Here is a 16,939-nt window from a genome sequence, read left to right as displayed (position 1 = left end):
CAGTCATGTTTGTTGTGCAGTTGTATTTAGCTTAACTTAAATATATTCCGTAGTCCTTTTTTGGGGGGTGGGGTAGGGTCCGTAATGATATGTTGAATCCCTCTTGTTAAAAATTCAGAAAACTTGAGAATTGGGTAAACCGTGATGGTGGTTATATAAAACTTAACTGTAGAATGTCAAGAATATACAGAACCCAAAGCTCTAGATGTGCAGCCTGTAAGTGTATCATAAATCTAAGTATTTCTCGTATGTTTTATTTTAATTTTATTTTGTTTCAAAAAGAGGGTATGGAATATTTTAAAGTAAAAATACTACATACAATTTTGCTAGTTATTTGTGTATTTTTCTTAAAGAAGTGCTTACTTTTAGGATTGGCTGGTTTACACCAGCTGTTTTTTTTTTTTAATTGGTTTAAACCAAAAAAAAAAAAAGAACGAAAAATGCGAATCGTGTGAACTTCATGGTGACGTTTCGACATATCAAACCTATGCTTTTCACCTTTTAATCAAGGTGTCCCATGTTCAATTCTCGGTCGAACCACAACCCTTCGTTCATGCGTAAACCAAGTAGCGGTTCGGATGTCACTTTAAGCGAAAGTCTTCTCTTTGATAACCACGGTATTACGTAAGGATGTTAAGCCTAAACATACGAAACGAAGCCAAGGTTGCTTAAATATATTGATAGTAATTGACAAAATTTATCGATTGCCTAAGTAGCTTCCCACTAGCTTGGATTGGACTTTCAATGATATCTGCATACTAAATTTGTAATTTAATACCTCAGTTTTAGCGTACTGATTATGATACGTTGACCTTTAAATTTTACATGCAAAGCAATAACAGGATTTTCCCGTTATTGTTTTACATTTAAAGTAATGACGGGATTTTCCGACTGGCTAGGGCGGAAGTTTCTCAATTTAAGAAATTTACTGACCGGACTTCTTTAAGCTTATGGGACCTCTTCCAGCATAACCCCGTTTTTGCTTAATAGTACCAAGGCGAAACAAACTTATTTCTGTGAATATGTAATATAAGTACATAAAGCAAAATATCTAAATCAAAAAACCTGGTTTAAACCCAAAAAACCTGGTTTAAACTTCCCCCAAAAAACGGTTTTATGGCATTTTCAAAAACAACCATAGTTCTTGCCAACCATGCTTACTTTTGTATATAGGAGGTTAAAAAATTCTTATTATATACATTGGTTAATCTTTTGGGATTCATAATGTAAATATGTTGAAGAAAAATTGTTTGAAATATCTGTTCGAAATTCATGGTTTATTTTCGAGGTTTTATATTATTATCGGCATCAACCATCAATTAAATGACTTTTTATGTTAGAGAAACGAAACAAAGTTTGCTTTATCAATTTAAAGCAGAATTTTGAAAAAAGCTCAAAATTTCCCAAGCAAAAAAGCGAAGCAGAAAGAAAAGTCTTTTTTTTCTTCAAAAAAGCCGGGTTTTTTTCCGAGCCCTTGCATCTCTACGTAAGATACTCAACAATTTTTGTAGAGGGAGTTTGGCTAAGGGCATAAATTTGAAATAGCCACCAAGTACCTCTATAAAAAGTGTTGCGGAAGTACCACATGATTCTAAAACTTGGATATTTGGATGAGGCACATACTTGTTCCTCAGTGAAGTCTTGACCCGACTGAGGTAGATCCCATAGTTTTGTAGCTGTGAGCCTGTGGGATTCATTCTTTCATGTTTTCAGCAGCTTGTGACTCCGAAAGGAGGCGTTTGTGCACCCAGGTTGGTCTGTGCTTTTTGTCTTATCTTGGTGTCAGGAATCACCTCCCAAACGTTGTCGGTGTTGTTTTGAAACACCCTGTATTTTTCCTCACATATCTCATCTATTACAGACATTTTAAGTTTAGAAATTTTCTACACCAGTGTGCCATTTGGTCGTCGGAGAGCGCCTAGGGGCTCGTGAAACAAATTTAGGGAGTCTATGGCATTACGATATTTACATCTCATAATTATAACATAATCAAATTTGCAAAATTGGCATTTTACTATATAAGCTCTTCGATGCTGTGACGTTACTCATATGTCTCTAATAATAGAAACAACTGGAAGTGTGTATTACCTTTAAGTAAGCCACCTAGTAGTCTAAAATGTAATTAATTCTAGAAATTCTTTTTCCTGTTCTGAACTCAATTGGTGAATATTTAAGTGCATCAACGTTCACGTTAATTCGGCAGATATAGTAGCCGTTTGAAATATTGAGGTCTGACGATTGTCTTAATGTAGTACGTTACTCGTCACTTTCGCTACCTGTTCGCTTTATCGCATTCATTATGAAGATAAATGTTTTTAAGACTCGATAAAATGAAAGTATGCTTAAAGATCGGTTCTTTAAAAATACAAGTTTGCGTCAAATGGGCTTTGTGGTGGACAAACACTGTGAATAAGGTTTTCACGGGGTTCTCCCGTTTCCTTCTACTGTCTTCATTCCATCATTTCATTCATTCTTGTCATCACCGTCTCCTTTAGCCTACAGGACATAAGCGTGAGACGTAAAACTGAAAGATGTCATTTGCATGTTCGAGCCCCAGAAAATCCTTTCCCAAGAAATAATGTAAACATAGGTGAATTTCGTAGGCCATATTGATAGATATCTAAAATAACAAATGAATCTAACATATCAAAATACGTACTGTGGTTCCGAAAAAGAGGTATCAATTTAGATATTGTTATTACAATTACATTATACGATAAGGCTTGGAGTTTTCTAGCTTGAATGAATGCGAGAAAAGAGTGCATGATCACTGGTTACAGTGCGACGAAGTATAGCTGTGGATTTATCATCATCTTGGAGAAGTTGGGCTAACAGACGAAGGAATTGGTGCACAACTTCATTAACTGCTTTTGAAAGTGTACCAAAGCTACGGCTAGAGAGACTTTTTGTGCATTCTGTCTGAAATCTGTCTTGACGCATTTCTTCCGGCCTTTTGTTAGGAAAGGACATTTTACATGCACTCTCTTTTCCACGTTGTTTCCCGTGAATTCAGTTCCTGTACTGTACCGATTAATGTTATTTTGTCCAGCTCCAACGAAATAACCTTCATTGCTTTTTGAACAAAGATTGTATGCTTTCCTTCGCTTTTATCTACAGCGAATGAGCAGATGGTATGGATATGTTGAAAACCAACTATACTCTTGAAATCTTCAGAGTCTTTATTTTATACAAATTAAATTGTTTCCTTCTATTTTTGATGAAAAAGTATGAGAGGTATATTTATAGAATAGGGTAGGTAACTTAATAGTCAGAAACGAGATGGAATCGCAGCACTAATAAAATACTTCAAAAATTGTTAGATGACATCAATTCATAGTGTATAGAAGTAGGTAAGAATAATAAATTTTGTTATGTCGTGTCCTTATTTCCTGATTATTAGGCAAAAAAATGTTGATTAGGTTTGGTTTGCTTTGGTTTAGTTATTATTCGATGGGAGTTCTAGTGGTTCGGATTTCACGTTAAACTGTAGACCCATGTCTTATATAGCCTCGCTGCCGAAAGGGACAATGAACTCAAATCAAATCGAAAAAAAAAAAAAATGCACACAAAGTTGTCCAATTTTTCGTCAAAATCTTGTATCTGGAAATAGCCAAGTCCCATTGTTGTCGGTTAGAAGAGATTTTATTGCATACGATTTGCCTAAAATTTATTAATATTATCTTTGAAAGAAATCGGGGCTACTGAAAATAGTTTTTGGAAATTTCCTAAACGTTTGGGAAATTTTCACATCGATGTAGTGTCCACCTGATTTATGTTTAGAAATGAGGGAAATAAGACATTCAGATTGATAAAGCCTGGAATATTCGAATTAAAAGAAAGGAAGAAGGAAAACAGATTCAGTTAAAATGCTTATGTTAGACATTTAAACGATGAAATAATCGTGTTATTAAAAGTTAAAATTAAGAAAGAAAGAAAGAAAAAAAAACTAGCAAGTTATCGTGTTAATATTTTACCAAGAGCAGTAGAATAAAACAATTATGTGACATGATCGATTAAAATTCTTATAACAGGGTCTACAAAGGAAAGTAATCGTTTTGAAAAAGAGTTTTAGTTTGTGTACATATATACTGATTTTTTTTTTTTTTTTTTTCAAAAATCGGTTGTTGGGGCTCAGGCTCCTTCGTTTTAACCTTACATTATGCTTTTATCCCACATTCATCTTACTTTCGTGCTTTCGAGGAAATGCTACGTCTAGGTCCGTAATATCAAGAAAATTTTAAGCCTATAGAGCTCTTCGTGTTTAGTATTTAAATACGCACGTGTGTTTAGAATATATACATTTGAAGACAATAATCAGGTAATCTTCCTTGAAAAGAAAGGGAAGTAGTAAGAGAGAGAGAGAGAGAGAAATAAATGCTGTGCGTCGAGCTGAACGGCTGACAATGACAGAACAAGTTTTTCTCCGTTTTTTTCTCTCTCTGGTATTAGTTTCTTTTAACTTTTTCTTGTTTGTACTTCATTGACGAACCATTTTAAAGGTAAATAATGCCCCCGTGTGTTAATTCAGAGGTTGAATATTTCAAGCACATTTTACTGAAAAGGATAGTAGTCTTTCGTAATGCTTTCTAAACTACTCAGAATGTGACATATGAAATGTATCTTGTCTTAATTTAAACCTGTTGATTAATTTATTTTTCACAGCCCGTCGAAGTAACCATTGACTACAGCTACAAAGTTCCCGATTTTATATGTGAAGATGGAAGTAATCTATACAGATTTTGCAGTCGTGAAGGTTTCCTTCCGGACAAGTCTATGATGTACGGGCAACTGTTGGTCACTGCTTGGGAGCTTGGTCTCGAGGGAGCTGATATGACAGTTGCAGAACTTCTTTCAGCAGCAGTTAGGGTAGGTTGAATATATTTATCGGACGAGTTCTGTTAAAAGTAATTGACATCTTGAAAATTGCTTGTACTTGTAATGAATATTTGATAAAAACAGGAAAAATATACAGTACATACATATGAATTTTCATGTAAGTCATGTCAAAATTTATAACACCTAAATGAAAGGTGCTTTTGTACCAACGTCTTTATCTATGTTTAAAAGTATTATTCAGTTTTGAATAGTGGTTTTGTAGGTTAATGTACATTTTAAATCGAATAGAATGGTATAAGTTGATGATGATAGCGAGAATACGTAAATGTGTAGAAGGTCTCATAGTGCATGCATGAAAATCAGATTTTTTTCTTTTCAAAAATATTATATGAATATGTATAGAAAATAGTTTCCAAATTATATACTGAGGAACGGGTAATATGTTTAAACTTCGAAACCAAGGTTTGCTAGACGCAGAAGGAAGTACGGAAGACATTACACTTCTTCCTGAAGAATAAAAATACTTCTCGCTTGAGCACGGTTTCCCTAAAACATTACAGATAGATTGCATGATTTACAGGTCAGATATTGATAACAGTTGGTTCATTTTACGAAATATTATATCGTGTAATTCCTATAGATAGTTGTGTTTTATGTTTATTTCAAGACAGATTTCCAGATATTTAAATACCTAAACATTTAGCCTTCTTATTAAATTATATTGTTTTACCAGTATTATAGAAAACATTCTGGTATAACTCATTATTAGGTTACGGACTAAAATTAATTACATTTGTTTCTGTTCATTTTTACAAAGTCCATTACGTGTCCATATTTCTATTGCTTGTCAAACTGGTGTGAAAATTGATGCAGTTTGGTTTTGATGTAAATGAATAAATTTAAGTGGACTTTTAAATTTTTGACATACAGTACAGTATCATGCGGACTTACTTCAATGTGGAGTAGTCATTAATTTATAAAGTGAAAAGAATTTGCCCTAGCATTGAACTCTGTGGGATTCCGCGAGTAGCAGATCACAAATTGTATTTTTTGAGCTTATTTCTACAATTTACTTCGTAACTTTTAAGTAAGACTGGAATCAGTCTGACGCTAATTTTATTTAACCGTAATGATTGATCTTACCTAATAAGGTACTAAGATTCACGAAATCAGAAGCTTTAGACTAACCCAGGAAAAAACAAAATGCTTTTTCTTTCTCTTCTTTACCAGAGTATATATTCAAGGTGAATTTAATATATCATCAATAATGAACTTAACTTTCTGAAATCCATATGGCTGTTATGTTCATTCAAAGAAGTAATTTATTTAACCTGACTTTTTCAAGAATTTTAGAAAACTCTGTTAAAATGAAAACTTGTCTACCAGGGTTTTCACTTCTATATTTTCTTACCTATTAGACAATCGAATAAACATTCCCGTGTACTATGCACTTAGTTCTTATCGTTCCACAGCGGCACCAGAAGTGGTAGCATATTTTTCTATCATCTACACATCTATATAATAACTACTACTACTTGTGAAGAGCTGCAAGATCGTTCAGGGCAGAGTTCCTCCATACTGTGTCGCTACTGCGATTAATAGCAATCGAATGGTTATTTAGCAAATTTGTAATTTTTACCATTGTTACAATTCACGTTTAAATAACTGGATTAGTTGAAAAAAAGAAAAACAATATTAAATTAGATTAAACACACTTCATTCAGAAATTCATATTATACTGCGGGATTTGTAGCTTTGTATTCGTTGAAGGGTTGGATCCTTTACGAGTATTGCTGTCGAGGTCGGTGGTTAACTTAGCATTCGGGAGCCATAAGATGCCAGAGGTTTGCTCCTGGTGTATAAGAAATAGCTTTGGTACTTCAAACTTTCTAGGGAAAGTTCTTTAGTGCAAGAAACTATCACATATCTCTATTCAGGGAAAGGTAAAATGCTTGACTAGCCTAGAAAATTTGTTGAGATAACTTCAAGACCTTTTTAATATTAAATTAATAATTTTGAAGAGATTTCTTTTTTCGTGATAAGGATTAAAAATATTACATTCGAGTATTTGTGAAAGATTGTTAGTTCATTAGTTTTGATTACGAATGGATACATATTTATTTTATATGACACAAATACGAGTTGCTTTCAAGCTCTAAGGTCTCTTGGAAGTCAAGTGCAAGGAAGTTGAAACTTGTGTCACTTTTAATCGAAATCTCCATGTAGACGTACACATTTTTCGCAATATCGATGCCATAATTTTGTAGTCGCCAAGAACGCTATTTAGGGGTGTGTTTTTGACAACTCATTGGCACTGAAAAATACCTGATGTCTGAGCGAGCCGACAGGAAAATAAACGAATCTATAGAGTCTCTCCATTGAAACAGCCAAAAGTTGCTAGGAGCGAGGTCTGGTGAGTAGACATCACTTAAAAGCTAATGTTACCAAGAAAATCCTGAGTTAAGAGTGCCTGATAAGAAGTATTTGAGCAACCTTCTTTGGTTATTTTGCTTCCAACACTGGAATGAGCTTATTTTCAAAACATGTTCACAAGGTGCAGTTGTCACTGAAGTGCCCTCTGGAACACAATGGTGAGAATTACACCTTCGCTGTCCTAAAACAAAAACTACCATTACTTTCTGAACACTGGCGGAACCCGAAATTTGTTTGGTGGCGGGGAGTCTGTGCTTGCATTGTGACTACTGCCGTTTTGTCTCAGGATTGAAAGGCGGTACTCATGTCTCATCCATTGTGACAATCTACGCAAAGAAAAAAATTCACGGCGTCATCACATGTTAACATTGATATATTGCTATCCACGCAGTTTTGTGACTAACAGTCACCATTCGGGGAACGCACGTTGAAGAAACCTTTCGCATTTTCAGGTCATGCAGATTGATCTCAACTGATCCCATGGAAATGCTGTCTAGACGCGATATTACATCCGTGGTCGAGGCTTCTTTGGTGTATTGTCATACAACTTTCAAAGTCTTTAAAGTTTCGCACCGACGAACATTTTTTTTTCCACATCCATTATACTTCACTAAGTCTCACAGAGTTGTCGATAAATATCAGTAGGTGCCAAACCACGCAGGTTGAGAAAACGGATGAGCACGCTTTATACACACTAAACGTCGCTATTTACAGTATGAAAGATGCTGTTTACTCAAGCGGATGCTGTAGGAACTACAATGCTCACTTCTATATCTCACAAAGAGTATCCTTGTATTTTAAGATGAATTTCATTCTCAATTAAATAATAATAATAATAATAATAATAATAATAATAATAATAATAATAATAATAATAATAATAATAATAATAATAATAATAATAATAATAATTTGAACGCCCCACGTAGTAATTCAGGTCGTCAGCTATTGCGTTTTGATCTGTTAAATGTATTTTTCCGTACAAGAATGTATTTCTTTAATTTTCTTGAATTCACTATTTACATTGAGTTATAGACTTTTTTTCATCGTTTTATTTTTATTCACAACCCTTTCAATTTTTGTATTTAGTTTTTACGAGCACTATGACCTAGGGCAGTAATTTAGAACAAGTTTTATAGTGTTTGCTTAATTCGAAGTTACTTTGATATGCTTTATGTAGATTTTTATTTTTTTATTTCTATTTATTTTATTTTACTTTTTTTATGTATAGTAGGACACACAATTCTTGATCTTTTTGCCGCCGTTGCCCATTTCAGTAACAGCTTGTTCGAAAAAGAATTCTTCATGAAGATAAAGACTACGTAAATTCACATAATTATCCAGCTACTTCAGATTTGTACTCCTTGGAAATCTTGAATACAAGACAGCACATACTAATAAACGTAAGAACAATTCGGCTTCAACATGGCATATAAATTAGTACTTTAAGTTTATTTCTGTTGTGGATTTTAACAACCAGTTTTTTTTTTTTTTTTTTTTTTTTTGCAGAATCTGCTGAAGGATGTGTTGAGAGCTGTAATTGGGAGAAGAAAAGGGTACAAAGTTCGTGAGGGCCGCTTTCAGTATGCGATGGGAGCAACGGTTGCTAATCCATGGCTTAGAAATACGGCATGCATCAATGATGAAACAAGTCAGAGGTATTTATATGGGTAAAATATAGCTTTGTGGTAGTACTTTCAACCTTTAACAGACTTCTTAGACTCCATATTTTACTTTGGAAAGAAATATTACCTAATTGACGAGTTACGAAGCCCAATGAAAAGTTAGGCGTCTATGAGATATAATGCAGCTGCCTGGAGGGTCAGATTGTCTTCTAGGATTAGTTTTATTTTACCACTTATGACATAATGTAAAGGATAATGAGAAAGAAAATAAACGGTCCGATCATTTGTAATAAATGCAATACTTTTGTAATGCAATAAATGTGATTTTACTGTATGCTAATAAAATTAAGAGAAATTTAAGTAAAAGGGGTTTCTGTAGTGATTGAATATACTCTTATACTTTGTTATACTAACTGATAGAAACATTGGTCATTAAACTACTCAGTTACATCTATTTAATGTAGATATCTCCACTCGTGGTTTATTTTGAAGTGATTGAACTCAAACTTTCATCTGATTGGTTATGTGTAAGATACATTGATTATTATAAGATATGATTGTATTAATAACTGTAAAAATTATCTCCACCTTTACACCAGGTTATTCGGAAAATGTGGCTGATTTTTGGAGTTGCATCATTCCACTGTCCACCATGGTTCATAGAGCAACTATGCATTTGTACAATAGTATTGTGTATGCAAATGCTAAGTCTACTCATTATGTTTCCTATACGCCATAACTAATTGAACTGTAGTTGCTAGTCATATGAGAGATTTGAAACTCGTCAGGAATGAAGAAATCGTGTTTTATTTTGCTGTATTAAATGAAATTGTGATGTATTATTGAGTACGAATGCACTGCAATATAGTCATAAAACGAGTGAGCAGGCCACATCTCAGTGTTCCGTACATAAGTAATTTAAAAAGTTTCGATTCGGTGACACTACACTTGAACGTGAACCATTTAGAACCACCAAAACAACTTAAAATCCCTCAATACTTTGGACAGAAATATTATCTAAGTTACGAGCTATTACATGGATCCCAATTAAAACTTAGGAGTGTGTGAGATAATATGCAACTGCCTGGAGGGTTATATACGTGTGACAAAAAGCAATTTAAAAGTGCATCTCAAAGAACATGATAGAGATGTGTAAGAAAGCGCTCGTTTTTAGGTCTTTCGAAATGTTTAAAAGAAAACGTACTCAAGAATTTTATTTGGATCAAAAGTAAAACCGAAACAGGCTGCAAAATTTTGGGCTCTGGATGGATTCATAAAGTGACACTACTGTCAGAATTTGCAAGTTAATTACAATAATTATGTAATTACGTAACATCTATTTGATATATAACTAGCAGAATGCCCGTTCTTCGCACGGAAAGAATAAGGTTTATGAAAAATATTTGAAAGCTATATGCATTTTTCTGGTTTCAAATAATTGTCAGTACAAGTAGATTTCACTGAAATTATGCTCGCAAGTGCTGCTAAATAACTTTCACTATATCAAAACCGAGTAAGTCTTTAGCGTTTTCTCCCATCCAGAAATAGTGGATTCACCCAAATTCGTAGAAATCGTTAGGCAAATTTTTAAGCAATTTCTGTCATCCTGAAATATATATATTTAAGTCGTTTATTTGGCGAAGTTATGTTGTAATATCACTTTCTAACTCAAAATGGAAGATTTTCTCCGTTTCGTGGTAATAGTTACTGAAAATTTATATCCCACAAACTGATTTTTTTTCTAAAATTAACCTTAAGTCTGTTCCCAGTGTCGATAATTAGCCAAATTGTCGTCTTCTATGAGATATTCATATTGTTTATCAAAATATATAGTATATAAACTTCGTGGTTGTGTGCTAAATGTTTCAAAAGAAATTCTTTATAATAATAATAATGGAAACTTTTCAGTAAGCCTATGTACGCCTTGAACTAGAATTACTCAAAGCTCCGTCATATAAAATTTCAGCTTCCTAGATCAAGGATACGTTTATCTCCCTTTTCCGGCCTCTTGGATTATGTATTTCAGAAATTTCTGTCCTGTCCATAGTGTAGAGTCGGAGGAAAACATTTTTAGTAAATTTCAATCACCTGCGCACAACTGTTTAGGAAATATGAACAGCGAAAAACATTTCAAACCCGCTTTTCCCCCTTAGGTTCACCTTTCATAAAATTCCATCCTATCCTCACCTAGGATTCAGTGAGCAAATTTCTACCAAATTTTAAGACCCCTTTGCTGGAGGAGTGTCATTTCATAATACTTTACATCTCCCTCATCCTAAGTAAGTTCAAAGAGAACATATGTACAAAATTTCCGGTTCTTGTGCCCAAGAGTTCCGAAGATCTGGTAAAACTCAAAGACTGTGTTCAGGGGCCCCCTTTTGACCTGTAAACCTTCTTTACTTCCTCACTCTAGGGTACATGGGAACAAAGTTTTCAGGTTCCACGCCTAATAATTTCTGAGATTTGGATAAGGCAAAAAATATTCAATCCTGTCCTTCATACAACCGCATTAGAAAAGAAATCTTATTTACTGCCTACAGTGTAAGGAGAATATCTATACGAAATTTCAAGATTCTATGCCTAATTGTTTCGGATCTCCCTTAGCAGCCTAATTCGCAAAATATTGTCTTATCTATAGTTTGGAGTGCAAGGAGACATTTATACAAAATTTCAAAGTTCTGTAACTAATAGTTTCAGGCGATCTGGAAAATGACCCCAAAAAAAAAAAAAAAAAAAAATTCAATCCCATTATCAAAAAATTACGCCGTACATACAATCTTCACTGTAAGGAGAACATTTATACAAAATTTCAAGATTTTACTCGTAATAGTTTTCGAGTTGTGACGAACGGTAAAAAAAATCTCGCATTTTGCAAAATGCATGGGAGCAGAATGATCATGAATTCAGGTCAAGAGCTGAACAGGAGTATTGTAAAAATGGATTCAGAAATATTGTTGTAGTTAACTTAGCATGTTGATGTGTAAGAATTTATGACCTATAATGCTAAATTGAAAATATTAATGATATTAGAGTTAAGTATATTTACAAAACAGATACTATGTATATACTGCTGACTATTCGGTTAACTGAATCTTACTAGCTAGTATCAAAAGTATTTGACGTTGGCTGTTTCAGTTATGCCACAGATGTGATGGATGTTGGTGAACATTGTCATTTGCCTTCGATCAAGCCAACGATAGATGAAGCAGAACAGAGAGCAGCTTTTGAAGTCGCTTGTGGTGATGCCGAAGATATTCCTTTGATGCCTGTTTCAGCGTACGATGTCCTAGAAGCTTTTCAAGTATGTTTTCTCCTTTGAGTACACACGTAGTTACTTTCAACATTTGCGTAAAACATGTCAGCCGAATTTTTAATTATATTAATCCTTTAAATTGTTCGCTGGATTTCATAAATACATCGAGTAAGATGCAGTTTTGTAAAATAATGGCTTTTGATTCATTTTTAGTCATGCTGTAAACAAAGAATGTTTTTGAGTTTTGAGTAGTGTAGTGCACATGTAAAATTAAGGTTAAGAAAAGATCAAAATCTGATCAAAGTAAACACTTAACGTGAATAACCATGTGCTACAGTTTCGGCAAAGTACCATTGCTTTTGTAAGCCACATTACGAAAGTATCATTTAAATTTACCTAGAATCCTAATATAAATCCTAGAAAATGAGAGGAGACCATTGTTGGCATTCAACCAGCTTCTTTACATTGTTGTAGATCTCGGATTTTAATTAGGTACAAACTTTCATTTTTTAATTTCAACTTTAATTACACACATTTTTTATATTTTAATACCTAAATTTTGATTAGGACCACACTTCAACTCTCTATTGGACCTTTCTGATTTCTTTCTTTTCTACGTAAACTAATAGAATATTAGTATGCGTAATTAAAAGTTCAGACATGTATCATATTAAAAGTTGAGATTAAGAAATGGGTACACTGCCGTTTTATCCTTTTAAATTAAACTAAGAGGATAGGCATTTTTACTATATTTTTAAAGTTAAAAGTATCTGGTGTTTAAGCGCACTGCGAGTAACAAGAATTAATTAATGTAAAGAAATATTCAATTGTCATCAACAATGTTATAAATGCGTAAGTTGGTTTTGTTCGTTGGATAATTTAAGGATTGTACATTTCATGTTCAATTACTGTTTCTTTGAATGTTTGTTATTTTCTCACCGCACAGGGAAACAAGGATTAATAATTTCGATAAAGTATTTGTTTCATTCTTAATTAACATTCGTAATTTGCATACTTCCCTTTCGTGGGTGCAGAGGTGGTCTTGAGGTGTGAGGAACAGGGATACTTGGCGACAACCAATGGACCATAGAGGACCCTCGCACATTCTTTCTTTCATCTCGGATTCGTGGTTGTGAAAATATGACGTTTGCCGTCGGTGTATTCTTTTGAACACACCCTGCATCGATTTAACGTAATTATTCATCATTGACTATGGCATTCGGAGCTTGGCTTGCTAATCATTTCCACGCTACACAATATAATGTTAATATCTTAAATTTATGAGCAAGGATAAGGAAATTAGCTCTTCTCCCCCATTCCATCAACGCCCTTGTTTAGCAGTTGTCCTATGAAACTGTAGTTCACACCATTTCACGTGGTTTTTGTTTAATTTATTTCATACCTTTGGCTACGAAGATACTACGTTTGCTGAGCAAAAGTGAACCTATCTGAAAATGGACTTGGATACCTTGTGCTCTGAACGCTCCATATCTGAGTTGGAGCCAAATTTGAGTTGAGTTGAGTTGATTTTAGTTTAGCGTCCCTTTCAGCAGCGAGGCTATATGAGACGTGGACCTACTGATTAACGTGGAATCCGAACCACATGAGCTCCCGCCGGGAATCGAACCCGGATCTCCCACGCCAAAGGCGCGTACGCTAACCGCTTAGCCACGGAGGAGCTCTGGAGCCAAATTTGTCTTTCAACCCAAGTGTGTTCGAAACGTATAAAATTGTTGTGTTTAGTTTGATTGACTACAGTCTTGTATCAGCAGCAAGGCTATATGAGACAAGGCTTTTTGTTTAAAGTGGGATCTGAACCACCAATTTTGAAATTTTACGTCGGATTGCAGACAAAATCTATACAGCAAATTCCGACGTCTCGTACTTCTACCTTCAAAATTTAATGTTAAAAGACCGAAAATTGCGCCCTGTAGCGTGGTGCATACATACAGACAGACGAACAAATTGAGATCAAATTGTCCCAGGCACTGACATTCGGCACTGATGTTACAATAAGTATCACGCTTTAATGGTTAGTTATGCAGGCGACTGCCATACCTTGCACTTTCTCGTCTGGACCCTTCATACAAGCTACGTCAAGGTGTAAAGTTTTTAAGAAAATTTAGAACTGAGGAGGGGAAGAAGGACGAAATAAAATTTTCATAATATAATAAAAAAGATATTGTTGATACAAAATTAATTCTTACCTGAAATTCCCAGTTGCATCTCAATCAAATCACTGATGTTAGAATCATCAGAAGCAATTTTCGGATCAACACTTTTACCATTTGTTTGGGTTTCAAATTTTTTCACAGCATTGCATGTTTTATAATAATTTTTCATTCTTTGAACTAAACCAATTTTTTCTTTCTTATACATTTTGCAACGAGCGCGTATGGTCGTTTTCTTATCCGATGGAATTTGAGTTACTTTAATAAATTTGCTCCAAATGGTGTCCTTTTTTCTTCCCGTAAAACTCATGTTAAACGATTCCAAGTTATACGAAGACTGAGAACCAACATGCACTGTATCAACGAATGCCTGCAATATTTTAATTCCAGAACTGCAGTTTAGCAAATAACCTTTTGTTTGTTTTCAGAATACAACACAAAAATTTCCATGATAATTTATTTATTTTTTAGTATCAGTTCTAGAAGTAGTCCAACCTTCGACTGCGACACTTTCTTGCAAGTTAACTGAGAAACATTTAAACAACACAATATACGTTAAAAATAAGGGGAAAAAAGAGAGAAAATAACTTGTAGATCACCACATTGACCTCCTGTAGCCACGAGAAATCAAAACATTCACATGGGAAGAAAATAGTCTTCTGAATGGGGAGCACTTTTTGACAATTTTCTTTCTCTGGCAGATTTGTTTGTTTACAAAAATAAAATAAAATAGAAATAAACATATGTTTAAAACAAGTCTTAAAAAATACACATGTTTAAAACAAAATGTTCAAAACTTATACAAAATTTGTTTTAAACAAAATCAGTTGTTTAAAATAAGTTTTAATCATTTGTTTTAAACATTTTGTTTTAAACAAAACACCCTGTCACGCACAGAAATTTTTCATGCAGTCTGTGGACGGTTTTATTGGAGGAAGCCCAGGGGATATGAAGCTATTCTCGGAAACTACGTTGAGCCACAATAATACTTTTTGTTTCATGAAAAAAAGTTGTAAAAGCACACTTGGTCGCTGCCTCGTTATAAGTCTCCCCTTGTCAACTATCTTTGCAAATGTAGCGACGGCATTTTGAGTTAGGGTTCATTTGGTTATACAAATGTTTTTCCAAACTACCATTGCTACTGTTGAAGTGCAAAACTTGATTTACGATCTACTCAAAACGATAGAAGAGTGTATCATTTCGTGCGCTACCCTAAACTCAATTAACTGTATGTATATAAAGTATTCATAAATTCCTTCAACTAAAAGATCCACTGTTGATTGGAGCACTTCTACAGATAGAAAGCAGATAGTTGTTAAGTAGAAATATGGAGAATATAACGCCAAAATTCAGGAGAATTGGTCATGTCGCTAATAGCTCAGTTGATGGAATGACTGCAGTCATTCGATGGATCTCTGTCTAGCCCAGCAGCAGATTTTTTGTATTATTTCCATATTACTAGTCATAAAGTAATTTCCATCAAATTATAAGTTTTCTTTTGTGACTTTATGTTCATTTTTAGTTCATCGTCGTACCATTATGCACCGAGGATGAGGGAGACGGATGAAAATGGTGGAAGAAAGTGAGAGAACTCCGAGAAACCGCACACATATGATATTTGGTCATCACAAAACCCACGTGGCTGGAGCTGGATCGAACCAGGGATCTCCTCGCACCAGAAGTGAAGGCTCTATCACTGAGACACCGCGACTCCTTTAACAGATTTTATACATAATACGAAGATTACAATATAAATAACGTGTGGTTACATATTTGATTGCCGGATGAAAAGTACAGTTATTATCTTATTATAATCCTGAATTAATACAGATCATTTGTTACCGCATGCATACTTATTGAAGTTATCGTAATTTTCTTTAGTCAAATAAAGTAAGCCAGTGTAAAAATACAATATATTATTATTATTATTGTCATAGAATCAATATTTAAAATCTGCGTTTCTACTAAGACTGATTTTAGCTCTTTGTTTATTTTTGTAGGTTCATAAGTATGTTATACCAAGCCATTCAGTGTACACAATAAATGCTGAAAGAATAATAAGTAAATTGTGGCACCCAACAAGGGAGGAGCTTGAATCAACTGATGATGCGAGTATGGAAGTGAAATGAAACGTGATAAACCTAGTCAGTTTGTATGTATTTTGTATTTTAACTGAACGGAAAGCATTTGTCGTTATCTTTTTCTTTTGTCGTATTTTAATAAAGTATTTTGTACTTACGTTTACTTTTGTGCTATTATTATTTTCAAAAATCTTCCTGGGTTTTTAGATTGAAAATTAAGTAAGGTACATCGCATATAGGTAAGTGCATCGCACATCTTGAAAGTGACTGAAGTTAAAAAAAAAAACTAACATAAAAGAAATGTGTAGAATTGAATATGCAATTTCGATCTTTGCTTATAGGTAAGTATTAATGTTGCTGAAAGTATTAAAAATGTAAAGTGTCACTTTACCAAATACTACACGACATATTGAGCAAACTCATGATGACAGATGTTAATCTTTAGAATAGGAAGTGTGTCATCCAATCGTCGTCAATTGAACGTTGTCCGTTCTCAGAGGAACAGTCGGCGATTAATGGCATTGCTTCGAACTTGTGTGC

The 16,939-nt window shown here is 34.0% G+C and overlaps 1 protein-coding gene across 4 annotated transcripts in view; it reads left to right on the top strand.

The window, feature by feature from the left end:
* LOC145690537 (transcriptional adapter 1-like) overlaps positions 1-16,562 on the top strand; it is a 36,872-nt gene extending 20,310 nt beyond the window's left edge. For all 4 annotated transcript variants that reach the window (XM_081765507.1, XM_081765508.1, XM_081765510.1 and 1 more), the window contains 4 exons: positions 4,663-4,866; positions 8,779-8,927; positions 12,030-12,195; positions 16,319-16,562. In XM_081765507.1, the coding sequence (XP_081621633.1) occupies positions 4,663-4,866; positions 8,779-8,927; positions 12,030-12,195; positions 16,319-16,447 (648 nt within the window). In that variant the 3' untranslated portion in view covers positions 16,448-16,562. The remainder of the gene's footprint in view (positions 1-4,662; positions 4,867-8,778; positions 8,928-12,029; positions 12,196-16,318) is intronic.
* Positions 16,563-16,939: the final 377 nt, after the last annotated feature.

Source organism: Thermobia domestica, chromosome 7 (genome assembly GCF_964235325.1).
Source record: "Thermobia domestica chromosome 7, izTheDome1.hap1.1, whole genome shotgun sequence".
NCBI classification, from domain to species: Eukaryota; Metazoa; Arthropoda; class Insecta; order Zygentoma; family Lepismatidae; genus Thermobia; species Thermobia domestica.
This window is presented reverse-complemented; position numbering and strand designations above follow the sequence as displayed.